Raw genomic sequence first — 13,774 nt, forward strand, 5'->3', positions numbered from 1 at the left:
CTTACCTTACCTTACCTTACTGAATTGCCATGGCAGGTCATTGTGAAGTTCACAAACGTACATTCAAAAATGTACATCTGTATGTCCAAAACAGTCAAGGGCGAATTCTTCTTATAACTGTCAGGTGTGTAAAAAAAACAACTGCACAAGTAGTCGATCGACAAGCTTGTTTCACGTTTCGAGTTTGTAGATATGCTACTTTTGATGCTTTTTTGTGTGACGTTGTAGTACGATCAAGTGGCGTTATAATTCACACAAAGAAATCAACAAATTACAAATATGGAGATACGAAGTTTAAGTTTAAGTAGATAAGTTTAAGAAGATTCATTGAAGGGATGATGGGGAAATGACGTCAAAATAATTGCTATCGGAAGACACTGCAACATCATTTGTAAATGTGAAGCTGAGTGAGCAAAAATGGAGGCACGTGGAATTTTGAAATTCAGTTTTAGTTTTCTCTTACATCTGAGCCTTTGGGTGAAGCAGATACTGACTGTATAAAGATGTAATTTTATTATAATAGGATGGGTACTTGCTGTCATGGGTATAAGTAGTGAAGATAGCAACATCAGCCAGTATGGTTAAAATAGTTCGGGGGAAAAAAAGATTGGACGGAGATGTTTGACTGTGGCAAAGTTTCAATATACTATGTATATCATCTCCGTTGGGTCCAAAACGTACTTCTCAGGATTAAAATAAAAGCCTAGCAAAAGTAGCAAACTAAAAACGTGGCACGAATCGTATCACTTCGAGTTTTTCATACTTTTGTGTGAAGCTGCATCAAGTATAGGTTACTTTAGGGAAACAAAAAGTTTTAAATAATGGAGATAAGAGGTTTCTGCCTGACAGGCAGGTGCCGTTTATCCCAGCAAAGCATTCAAACCCCAAAAACAACCACCAGGGACCATATGACGTGAAATTAACACTAATGAGTCATATTTCCATATTTCCATATTCCATATTCCATGAGAAGTGAGAAATAGTCCGTTGTTTTGTGCAGAAACTATTTAAATAAATACTAAAAAACAAACATGTTCCACCCGTAAACAGATATGATTTGACGAGCCTGTTGCATATGTTCTCAGAGACCGGGGCTGCTCTTCTGAATCACATTTAAAACCATGTCAACACGTAAATGCTCTCCACTGTGCATTTTATACAGTATGTATATATATATATATAAACAAACATGTCTAAATGTTCTGATGAATTGAAAATGGTAATGCTTTATCAGTGTTTCGTCCACAGTAACAGCCTTTGTATTGAGTTGTGCTTTCACATGGAATGTACCCATTCTGCAAACTGCAAATAAATACTTCAATCAATCAATCAATCAATCAATCATATCTTCCCCCACGACAACTTCCAGACAACACGGCCGGCGTGGTGGCGCGGAGGAGCACCTTCACCCGCAAGGACCGCACGCAGTACCTGCTGCCCGTGGTGGTGAGCGACAGCGGCTCGCCGGCGCTGTCCAGCACCAGCACCCTGCTGGTCAGCGTGTGCAGCTGCCAGCCCGCGGGGCACTGCCCCACGGGGGCCGGAGGAGGAGGGGTGGAGGCGCTGGCCCTCTCCATGGGCGTGAGCCTGGGCACGCTGCTGGCTCTGCTGGTCTGCCTGGCGACGCTCACAGGTGAGGGGATTGGATGCACACGTAGATTCGACACACCAAAGGTCCCACATGCGGAAACAACGGTCGGACATGCGGTCAAACATGCGCTGCTCCCGTGCTTGCGGTTAGGTTAGGTTAGGGTTTGAGGTATTGGTTGTCAGTCTAAAGACAGTCGGAACAATAGTATGTCAGAACTAAAGCCTGTACCCGAGGGGATTGGATTGTATCTATATAGCACAGTTGGGTTTCAACACTTTTTTCAGGCCCATTATTTATTCATCATTAAGAGTCGCCACGGAGCGCCATTTGATTACGCAAAACTTGTGGTACCATGCAGAGTCCTGCACCGGGTCGGATACCCCGTGGGTACCCGAGTTTGACACGTGGGAACGGGCGGAAAATATACTTTTATAAGTTAACGGGTGCGGGTACGGGCGGGACGCAACACAACACGGGTGGGTGACCTTTTTTAATCAGCGGACCCGCACTGCACAATGTTATAAACAGCAGCTGAGCTGAGGGTTTTCCTCAACTCAAGTTAAATCCGGCACATGCCCAAGGAATCGTCAGTGATGTCACATCACTGCCGATTCCTTCATAATGGCGTTCTGTTTCTGCTGCTGTGCTTCCCTGTGCTACTTCCTTGTTGCATAGCAGTGACATCACGGCCGAATCCTTGCTTCCTTATCGTAGCTTTTCACGTGTGGAGTTTATTTTTTTATCACCAGGCGGCAGCCTGTACTGTAGCCTATATTTTCATTCACTCGTGCTGATGAAACACCAAGGGATTATAATGCCAACATTCAACACAAGATGTAAAGCTAACCCAGGTAATGTTGGCCTAATGCGTCCTAATGAGTTAAAAAGATTGATGAGTGTTGACCGTGTTTGAAACAGCCTTGGATCAAGACGGTCGACTCATCAGGCTAATCTTTTTTTATCATCCTCTCCTTGTTGATATATTATGCCAATATGCCATTTAGGTCGAAATCATGATAATAAGCAGCAGTAGCCTCAGTCAACTACATGTCTTCCGTTCCGTGTGCAACGCACTGCCGCCGCCCACCATCATGGTCACCACCACCATATGCGGTGTTGGATGAAATAAAGTTAATGATAGCTATCGGTGCCTGTGATACGAACGGGTAACGGGGCGGGTAACGGGTCCCATTTTTGACGGGCGGGGCGGATCTGGTTTCGAGTTTTATATAAATCACGGGTAACGGGCGGGTTGCGGAACTGATGATTGACGGGCCGGGCCGGTGCGGGTTTTGAAAATTGGACCCGTGCAGGACTCAGGTACCATGTAGGAGAGACAACAGGCAAACGTTGATCAAAGTAACACCTATTTTACATTCTCTAATTGTGTAGACTTCTTGTAAATTGAGTAATTTACAAGTTAACGATAATTCAACTCTTGAGTGTAAAACTAAACCAAATGGACCCGTAAAGGTATTATTCTTCCGGTTTGAGGGAAAGAATGTCCTGGTCCTGGTCCTGGTTTAGATGGTTCCGGCCTGATGATTACAAAACAATGACTACAACGTATCATCCGCTCCCGACCGGATCACACAGCAATTTAGTAACACAGACCAGGCTTTCCTCCGAGGTGGAAAGCCTGGTGACGCGAGGTTACTACACCACTGAGAAGCTGGCTAGCTGGATAAGAGCGAAGCCTGTATTCTCACCACCCACAGACTGGTTGAACTGTGTGTTTAATGGACTCTCTTCACACATACTCTTATGTCCCCCCCCCCCCCCCCTCCTCACTTTTATGGTTCCCTTTTCACCGCAATGATGGCTCTGCACGATCAAGAATTTCTCCCCACATTACTTGTAATGTGATGTGACAATCAAGATTGACTGTGATTCTGAAGGATTGCATTGGATATCAGTGGAGACACTTGTGATGCCTATTATCGTTAGACCGCGGTGCATTTTATGAGCGGCATTTTGTGTCTAATACAAAGAATTGCCATCAGAAATAGTACAGTAGATTCGAGGTACAGGTAAAACAGGTAAAAAAAAAAGAAAAAACTTGTAGATCGGCTATTTTCATTTGTAATAATAATTAAAATCTACAAAGTAACTATACTGTAGTAACTCAAATAGTTGTAGTGGAGTAAAAGTCAGGATTCCTACACATCTTCCATTTTTAAATTCCATACTTTTCCAGACTCAACTTTCCGATTCGTCACACCATATTTGACATTACAAATTGCTTTGTTTATGTTACTATACGGTAAGTGATGTTCATGTACAACTCACCAGTGAACTACAGTCACTACACAATAGAAATTAAATGAAATGATTACTATATTTACCCAGGGTATCTGGGCTAAGCTCAAGAACTTGTTTCCAGCCAGGCCCTGCTCATAGAACACATTTCATCGTAGTGGTTCAATGCCTTGTTCAAGGGCACTTCAGCGGTGATAATTTTAACGTGTCGGACCGCTGATTCGAACTGGCGACCTTCCGGTATCAAGACCGCTCTGCTATCCGTTCGGCCACCGCTGCCAACTCTTAGAACTAAAAGTCAACTGACTTTGTGCCATTGGCTGTTTACAAAAGTGGTCCCCAAACTTTTTCGTGTCAAGGACCCCCATTAGAAAAGATATGCCAAAGATAAGAGAAGATTTCTATCGCAACCATTTTCATCTCACCTGAATTAGGCTACAGCTCCCCATTTCATGGCATTTCTATCTCTGGGACCCAATACATATTGCAAAATCAAAGTTAATTTAAGTCTGAGAATGTACAAATGGAACCAAATGGACCCCAACGGGTCAATTTCCACACTCTCTGAGTTACAGACCCATAAGGGTCCATAATAATAATATATTGTTCTCACCATGAATGCACTTCTTTTATAAATTAGAACGGAAAATGAGCCAATAAAGAATTATTAATATGGATGTCTGCGCCATCTGTGCCTCCTCATTTCTTCACCGTGTCCATGGACATGACAATGAATGCAGACATTTAATTATGTGCAGAAAAGATGGTTTACCTTTTCTGATAACTTCATCAGAGTCCAGACAAGCTTTTGTCTAAATTCTATTCGTGATTTGCTACAATATGCAACTCCCAGAGATACTGCCATATTTGCTTTAAACAAATATGTGTGGATCTGGTCGAGTTATTATATGACAATAGTCTGAAAACATAATTATTTTTTATATAGGCTACGTTTGTTTTCTTGTGCTGTTGTGTGCCATTTTATCATGATTATTATTCAGCACTTATATGAAGATTGGTTGAAAAATGGTGAAGTGGTCCTTTAAGTAAATGTACTGTAGCCTATACTTATCTTAGTCACTTTCCACCACTGATAATACGGTATATTGTTTTTCAGCCGAACTTGTGTGAGCTCGAGTCTTGGCAAGTATATATAATTATCGTCCAACAATAATAAGATTCTCTCCATAACAAAATCCCCACTTCTCTTTTGAATAACTTTGTGTGTGTGTGTTAAACTCCAGTGGGCCATTAACACCTTTTTAAAAAAAAAATGCTGAATGCTTTGCAAAACAACGCAGGCTTGTGGTAATGAGCATATCGGCTGCAGTACATCAGCACCTTAATGCCATCCTGGGACGTTGATGGCTTTGCATAGTGAAGAGCTTTTATCCCATTAAGAGCTGAGGTTCCCCTTTCTTACAAATGCCTTTCGAAGTCAGTAGTTTAGCACTAGAGGTCTTCGGGTCCGACCCGGACCCGGCCCGGTCACGGTTCCATCTAGAAGTTACTCCGGGGTCAGAACCGCTATCGTATATATGTCTCGGGACTCAAGACTCCTGTCAGTGAAATGACGGTTCCACCAATACCCACAGCTGTCAATCTCCCCCCGCTCCTTCCCTTTTTTGTCTCCTCCGGCCAGAGGGAGACCTGCGTGCCTTGCATCAGGTAACTTTAGTAAGTAATGACAACAAGAAATCGCCTCGGGCGGGTCCTCGGGTTTTGTGCGGGTCCTGTCCGACAACTCTCGGTACTGCTCGGAGTCGGAACTCATGTTCCGACGTTCGGCTCCTGTTCCGAAATCTCTCTGTACTTTTCGGTTTCGGAACTCGGAATTCTAATAACAGCCGGGTCCCCCATTCGGTTCTGGGTACTATTATTTTACGGGTTGGTCAAATTGGACCAATGAAGACATGTACAATCTGAAACGACAGAGACGCTTCCCCGGTGCTAATGGGTTATCATGACCTCTGTTGCTCGGCGCTGTCCTATACCCACATCGCACACATGAAAGATTAATGGCAGCACCTCACTCTGCTGGCATTTCTGGAGAGATGAGACACAATGCACCAGGCAAAACAACAAGAACAAAGGAGCACGCACGCACGCACGCACGCACGCACGCACGCACGCACGCACTCACGCACGCACGCACGCACGCACACACACTATAAATGCTCTTGTGTTGCATTACACTGTTAATTTCTCCGTGCTGAGATGAAGCAATTAAGGCAAAGCCAAAGAAATCAAGCCTTTTTTCCCCCCCTTCATTCTCTTGTGTGAGTTGAAATAACCACAGCGCGTTGCAGCCTAATTATTTCACGTTGTGTGCTTGAATTCTGATTTGCGCTTTTGTTTTGTTTTTTGGACATCCAGCGCCCCAAAATATAACACATTAAGGCAACCGGCCAGCATCATCATCATTATGGTCTCCACTGGGTGGAAAGTCTGGAAACCTCATTAAATTATGTCCAAAACTGGTACTTTTCAATTCAACTTCAAAAGCAGCGAAAGTATCACATCTATACAAGCTTGTAGATCTGATACTTCTGATGCTGTTGTGTGACGCTGTAGTATGATTAAGTATTGGCGTTAATATTGACGAGAGAAAAACTTTGTCCTACACAAACATTAAATTCCCATTGACAATGAATGGAGAATTTTACGTCATAGTGTCTGAGAAAATATACATTGGGCTCTTTCGTCCAGTCTAAACCCTTAAAAAGGTTTTTCAAAATAGTAAAAAAAAAAAAAGATAGAGCCCATAGTGTCTGCCGGTATTTTACGTCATGATGATGTACGATGATAAGAGCGCCCCTCACTTTACACGGGTGTGATTTATTTTGAGCAGCCACCCGGTCATTGAATTATCGACTTGGAAAAAGAAAGATCCATGAACTCAAGGCTTCGTGTGAAGTGAGGGGCGCTCAAATAATCACTATGTGGTACACACAAACACACACAGCTGGGCATAGGAGGGGGGCTAGCTAGCGCCCCTTGAAACATTTTTTTTGGGGTGAACTATAATACTCCTTTTAAAATAAGGAGATAAGAGGTTCCTGCCTGACAGCCAAGTGTAGCAGCAGAGCCACTCCATCATCAAACACCACCCACCCTCCTCCTCCTCCTCCAAACCCTCTCCCCCAGCTCTTCACTCCCACTCCGCTCCCCTCCCCGGCTCTTTGCCCTCGGCCGTTTAAACCGTAATGACCCCCCGCTGACGCGCGCTGTGCTTTGCTGTGTTCCAGGGCTGTCCGTCCTGACGCTGATGCTGTGGAGCCGACGCAGGAGGAGGAGGAGGAAGCAGCAGCAGCAGCAGCAGGGGGCTGGGGAGGAGGAGGGGGATCTGGAGCTGCCCGACAGGTTCTCGCAGAAGGTGCTGCGGTACGGGGAGCCAGCGGGGGGCTGCAGGGGGGTGGGGGCCGGGGCAGCGGTGGGCCAGCCGGTGCCCCTGCGCCGCCCCCACCCCCACCACCACCCCAGACGGAGGGAGCAGCGGAGGCTGCGGCGCGCGGACGTGGCGGCCAGCGTGCGCATGTCGTCCCTGCGGCAGTCGCACCTCATCGGGCCCGAGGACGACGTCTTCCGCCAGTTCATCGTGGACCGGCTGGCGGAGGCCGACGCGGACCCAGACGCGCCGCCGTTCGACTGCCCGAGGAGCTACGCCTACGAGGGGTCGGGGGCGACGCCCGCGGGGTCCCTGAGCTCGCTGGAGTCCTGCACGTCGTCCACCACGGTGGATGCCACCGCCGCTGTCCCCGAGCGGCCTCCTCCTCCGTGCATCAACGTCCACAACCCCCCACCACCACCGCCAGGTCCGGCACCCCCGCCTCCCAGACCCTTCTTGGTACGGCTCACTCCATGGTACGGTGCAGGGGAGGAGGAGACCAAATTCTGAACGTTCTTTATTTTGGGGGTATAAAAGCAGGGGTCTTCAACAGGGGGAGCGGGGTTCCCAAAGCTTTCAGGCTGCAAACCCGATATAATCGTAAGATTATGGCCTGGTTTTGGAACACATGCAGCAGGTGAAATCAATCTTGGTTTCGATTGGGAGACACACACAGGAACATCCAGAGGGGCCGTGACCCACAGGCTGAGAACCCCTGAGCTAAGGGGTCCGCCTGGCCTGAGAAAACGTTGAAGACCCCTGCTATGAAGCATGATGTTTACAGTAGCTATAATCCACTGTTGTATGTAACCCTTTGTGTTACCCTCATGTACAGCAAAATCCTCAGTGTTAACTGAACACTTGCGTAATTTAAAATCACCTGTGTGAAGTATGAAGAAGGAAGGCACTGGAACAAACGTTTTAATAACAGAGTGCATGAAGCCTGCAGGCAAATAACATGACAGTGTTTTGATGTTAATGCATCAATACATTCATCAGTTGACCTGATGATGAAGATGTGTTGCCACTGAAACATTTTTAGTTTCTTGACGACACATTCACAAGTTGGACAGTTGGACTAAAAAAAGAAAAGAAAAACGCTGCGACCAATGATAATGCTTTAATCATGACTTCAGTATTGCTTCAGTATTATACACTCACTGTATGAAAGCTATTAAATATCTGCCTTTTCTTTTTTACTTGTACTTCCAATGGCATTTTTGCGACAAAATATTTCTATTCATTTTACTGCGTAACATTTCCAGTTCATTGGTTAGACAAACCAACAGTCCTAATACAGTCATGAGTCCGACACCCTACCCAAAAAAGCCCTAACCTAACCCTAACCACACGCCGAGGCCACAGGTGATTTCTTTTTTTTAACCCGCCACAGGTTAGTTTTAACCGCAGCACATGTGATTTGTATCCGGCAGCGCATGACGGGAGCAACGGTGTTGTCGGACTAATCACTGTAGGACTTTTGGTATGTCTAACATTGTGTGTGTGTGTGTGTGTGTGTGTGTGTGTGTGTGTGTGTGTGTGTGTGTGTGTGTGTGTGTGTGTGTGTGTGTGTGTGTGTGTGTGTGTGTGTGTGTGTGTGTGTGTGTGTGTGTGTGTGTGTGTGTGTGTGTGTGAGTGCGCGCGCGCTGCAAATACTCTTGGGGGTGAGCGGAGGTAATTGCATGTACGCACGGTGATGGAGTTGGACTCATCCCTCTTCTCATCAAATAATTGGGCAGTTTTCTGTCTGAGATAATAAGGTCAGCGCTTAGAATATTATAGGTTCTCTCTAAAGATGTACACACTTTCACATGGCGCGTGTATAAGCAGTGCGGTATCCAAACCTTTTCACGTCTGCTATTTTCAAAAGATTAACTTGTGAAATGTGATATTCGGCATAGTGAATACGTACTTTTACTTTTGGTACATTAAGTAGCCTACGGTATGTACATATTGATACCAATACTTCTGTGCTTTTAGGCCTACTCCAGTATACACTTTTAGTATTTCTATATTGCAGTAATTGCTACTTTTACTTAAGTACAACAACTGAGTACTTTTCCCACCAATTCCCCGGGGGGAGGAGAATGACGCTATGAGGTGCATGGTTACTTGTATGAATGGGGGAGGAGGGAGTTCAATTGGCGAACCCCTTTCAAGGCGTGTGACTGTGAAGCACATAAGGGGAGACAAGCTCTCAAAGTCGGACCAATTCCTTTTGATAAAACTAAATCATAGTCGTACAAAGATTTCAATAGAGGCAAGGGGGTATACGGAGAGTGAAAAACGAAACGTTTCTTCTTAAAAGAGACTATTCGGTCAAATAGGACGACGTTACAATAATAGTCCATCATGTTGGGGCGTTGTGAATTTGCTCACGGACGCTCTCTTCTTGTCGCCCGTTTTTCTTCTTTTTTTGCTCTTTCTCAACGACACATTGTTGCAGGCGTCTGAAGCCATTCAGCCTCTTTGCTGCCATTTAACCTTTTGAATCTTTGTCATTACACGTGGCGAATATCACGGCTAATTTCACCTCCCACAGCCCTGTTCTTTGTGTAATTATGTCCATCACAGCGACGTCAAACCGCTTCCCTCGGCGTCACGGCCGCCCTCTCTGCTGCACTCTCCGCCGTATACGTTATAGAATATAGTGTATTCAGCTCTTCTTTTTAAAGAAAGAGCCAAGCTAATCATAGTGTCTCATGAACTCTATATATAGGCAGGCTGATTGAAAAGATGATCGTCTTGGAGGAAAGAGAAGAAAGAACAAGAAAAGAAAAGAAGAATATTTAAAACAAACAAACAGACACACACACACACACACACACACACACACACACACACACACACACACACACACACACACACACACACCCCCCTTATCTGTTTCCACCCTGCAACAGAGACAATATATTGGTTGACTTTGACAATATGAATCATAGATGCATATCGACTATAGTCCTAAACAAGGCATCAATATTACAAAGGTGAAAGAGATGAAGTCACAGTTATATTACACTAAAAGTGGTTACATTGTTGAAGCTCCACTTTTGTCCTTATTCCCCAAGAGGAATTAACTGCAATAGTGCATGGCAGCCATTTTCTGGTTCCATCGTTTCCCATAGAGAGTTCAAAAACATATTTATATGTCACAGACACAGGTCTCACTTCCTTCCTGGACTACATGTTGTCTCAGTAAGACAGCCAGGGACATGCACACATAGACATCAAAGGGGGCTTCAGCCCCTGCCCTTTTACCTTAGAGTATATATGAATAGAGACGGCACCCGGAGGAAACCCTGAGGCGAAATGGACATAGTGGCCGAATTTGGTATTGCAGCGTGGGCCCAAACACATGAACGCGCTGGTCCGTTGACTATCATTGTGCACGTTCACGATGACATGCGAACGCTGTTTCATACGTGAACGCGTGCAATGATAGTCAGCGACAGCGCGTTCATATGTTTGGGGCAAATCCATCCCAGAATGCACTCTGTTCCTACTCGGAAGGAGGAGTGAAATCGCCTCATGCGCTTTAGAGCAACTTAATGCAAGTGGATGGGAGGAGAATTCGGGTGCCGTCTCTATTCATATATACTCTAAGCCTTTTACCCGTCTGTAAAACAACTGCCCTTTCCAGACCACAAATGCAACATTTCCTATGGTGAACGTGAACAGTATTTTGCGCTGAACAAATTAGTTTACAAATCCATGTCGTACGTCGCATCTCCACTAGCTAAAGAGTGCTGGGTTGCGCCCCGAAAATAGCTGATCTACAAGCTCTCAACGCGTCGTGAGCTTGTACATCTGCTATTTTCGCTATTTTTGTCCAAAAGTGCCCTCTTAGCGGGATTACAGCCCCTGCCTCTCTACCACTCTCTGCACGTCCCTGAAGACAGCCCTCCCCCTATGTCTGTGACATCAAGGTCAAGGTCAAGTTTATTCATATGTCCCAAACTGGGCACTTCGTTTTACAGCAGATAATAAAAGCTCTCAAAGACATTACAAACAGTACAACATAACAACAGACATACGTATACATTATCACAAGATACAGATGTTACATTAAATATAAAGTGCAACCAGGGCTAAAGTGCACAGAGTGTAACTACATCTACCGCTGCTAAAATCTAAAATATCTAAAACCACATTACACACAAAGACGTCATTAACATGTATTGTTTTGCAAAAAGCGTGAAGTGTCCCTTTAGTAAAAAGTAAATAAAAAATGTGAACATACTTTTGAAACCATTGCTTTCCAGTGAGGAAAGTTTGAGAGGACAGGTTGACATTGTCTCAGCAGCATTTGGTCTTCAAACGGGCGATGCGCTGCCGCCCAGCTATAGGCTGACACTCTTCAAATGAAAGCCAACATCCCAGGGGAACACTTGAAAACCTCTTTGAGAACAGGTCTAGAATGTATTAGCCTCGGTACCCAGCTAGGATTTTATTTTTGTTCGCATCGGCTCAAAAAATGTAATCCTGGGGGTACGAGATACATTTCCTCGTCTAGGAGTGGGAGTGAACTACAGTGCAGAGGAGGCGTCGCTCGAAATTATGATGACATCAGTTGTCTCCGCTGTTTCCTACCAGGGATGGGACCGAACGCCCGCCCCTGCATACCCTCTTCCGCCCAATATTCAATATTCTCCAGCGCTTGCTGCATGCGTGCCGCTCGCGCCCCTCTAGACCAGAAAGCATGCTGGCTAGGCCAGGCTGTCCAGACCTAGCCTGGCTAATAAGCCAGACTCAAATCACACTGTCGTGTGGTATTTGAGTCTGGAGATGCTGTGTATGGATCTTATTTCTCGGGGGGCGGGTTCAAACATTTTCTCTTTGACGCAATTGGTCAGAGCTACTGTCAGTCAAAGGTCTCAAGCATTGAACGTCACTGTACCAAAGCCCGCCCATATTGCATACCGTGTCCTGATTGGCCACACCAGTTCTCTGGTGTAGGAAATGGGCGTACAATTGAGCCTCTCCAGACCGTAATCCGCCGGCAGGCATTTTCTTTTTTGCCAACGGCTGATTCGGTCTGGCTTATTAGCCAGGCTAGTCCAGACCAGCCTGTTCAGACCAGTGTTGATTTTGACAGCAAATTTTGATTTAGTTTTAGTCATCATTGTCTTTTGAATACCAGTATAGACGCCTGAGGGCGAGAAGCGACGTCACCCTAAAGGGTGAGGTCGTGTGCACGCATCCGCCTGGGTGACAGCAGACTGCTGGGCGAGCACTGGCGCTTTGGAATGCAGGGTCAGATCAACATACAGTATCCGCCTGGGTGACAGTAGACTGCTGGGCGAGCACTGGCGCTTTGGCATGGGGGGTCAGATCAACATATCCGCCTGGGTGACAGCAGACTGCTGGGTTGGCACTGGTGCTTTGGAATGGGGGTAAGATCAACATATCCGCCTGGGTGACAGCAGACTGCTGGGCGAGCACTGGCGCTTTGGCATGGGGGTAAGATCAACATATCCGCCTGGGTATTTGAATTAAGTCAAATCACTGAATATACCTTTAAGTGAAAAATTCTGACTACTTCTTCCGGCACTGCAAACACCCTAGTCATCATCATCATTTTTCGTACCGCGGTCGAGATCATAGATTTCACAATGCCACGCCAGACTTTCCGGTCCTTCATTGCCACCCCCAGTTCCTGCTTACTGATGCACGTGTCCCTATAGCGATGAGTTTACAACACCATTAACATTTCACAGAGGATAATAATAAGTTCCATGTGATGATAGACCTATTTCTGTAGTTCTGCTGAAACTCATCAGAATCAAAGAGGTGTCAAATGGTCTCAGTGCATCCATAATGTGATCATTAACAGGTGATCTGTCCAATGCCAGACAACCAGTGACCATTAACACGTTTAATATCTGCATTTGAATGTATTTTCTATAGTGAATGAAGCATCAGCCATCATAGCGTGTTTTAACCTGGGAAAGAATGTGGGGTTTGTTCACTATAGCATTTAATTTGTTTTTTTAATAAAGTGCAGCCACAAGCCTATTGAAACTAACAATGACTTGACTTGTTTCCCATGAATATAGGATATGAGTATTATAAGAATGACTTATCCTGCTTATTTCTGCACACAGGCCTCCACATTACACAATAGGATTTCACTGTGAATATAGATAAGAAATAAAATGAGAACAATGGATTTGACAATATACTAATTTGTTGTCCGGCCTTGGCCAGTCCTGTACAGAACCCAGACCACTGTCTTCTATACTACCAAATTGAACTTACATTGCAACTTAATACAATACAAAATAAAGGTACAGGGGATGCGGTAGTATACTGTTACTTAGATGTGAAGCCTTGTGTACTTTCCCTTTTTACCTCCATTATGATGAATTCCTGTTCTGTTCTTTGTCTATATAGAAGTGTCTATTTGTACGTCTCTAAATGTTTTGATGAATTGAACATGGTGGACCCTATTGTAAACAAGTGTAATGCTTAATTGGGTCGTCCACTCACAGTTAACAGCCTTTGTACTGAGTTTGTGCTTGAAATGTACTGTAATT

The 13,774-nt window shown here is 45.1% G+C and overlaps 1 protein-coding gene across 2 annotated transcripts in view; it reads left to right on the forward strand.

The window, feature by feature from the left end:
- cdh19 (cadherin 19, type 2) overlaps window positions 1-8,364 on the forward strand; it is a 171,733-nt gene extending 163,369 nt beyond the window's left edge. For both annotated transcript variants that reach the window (XM_079489456.1, XM_079489455.1), the window contains 2 exons: window positions 1,370-1,633; window positions 7,099-8,364. In XM_079489456.1, coding sequence (XP_079345582.1) covers window positions 1,370-1,633; window positions 7,099-7,748 — 914 coding nt within the window. In that variant the 3' untranslated portion in view covers window positions 7,749-8,364. The remainder of the gene's footprint in view (window positions 1-1,369; window positions 1,634-7,098) is intronic.
- Window positions 8,365-13,774: the final 5,410 nt, after the last annotated feature.

The sequence above is a fragment of the Electrona antarctica genome (assembly GCF_951216825.1).
Source record: "Electrona antarctica genome assembly, chromosome: 20".
NCBI classification, from domain to species: domain Eukaryota; kingdom Metazoa; phylum Chordata; class Actinopteri; order Myctophiformes; family Myctophidae; genus Electrona; species Electrona antarctica.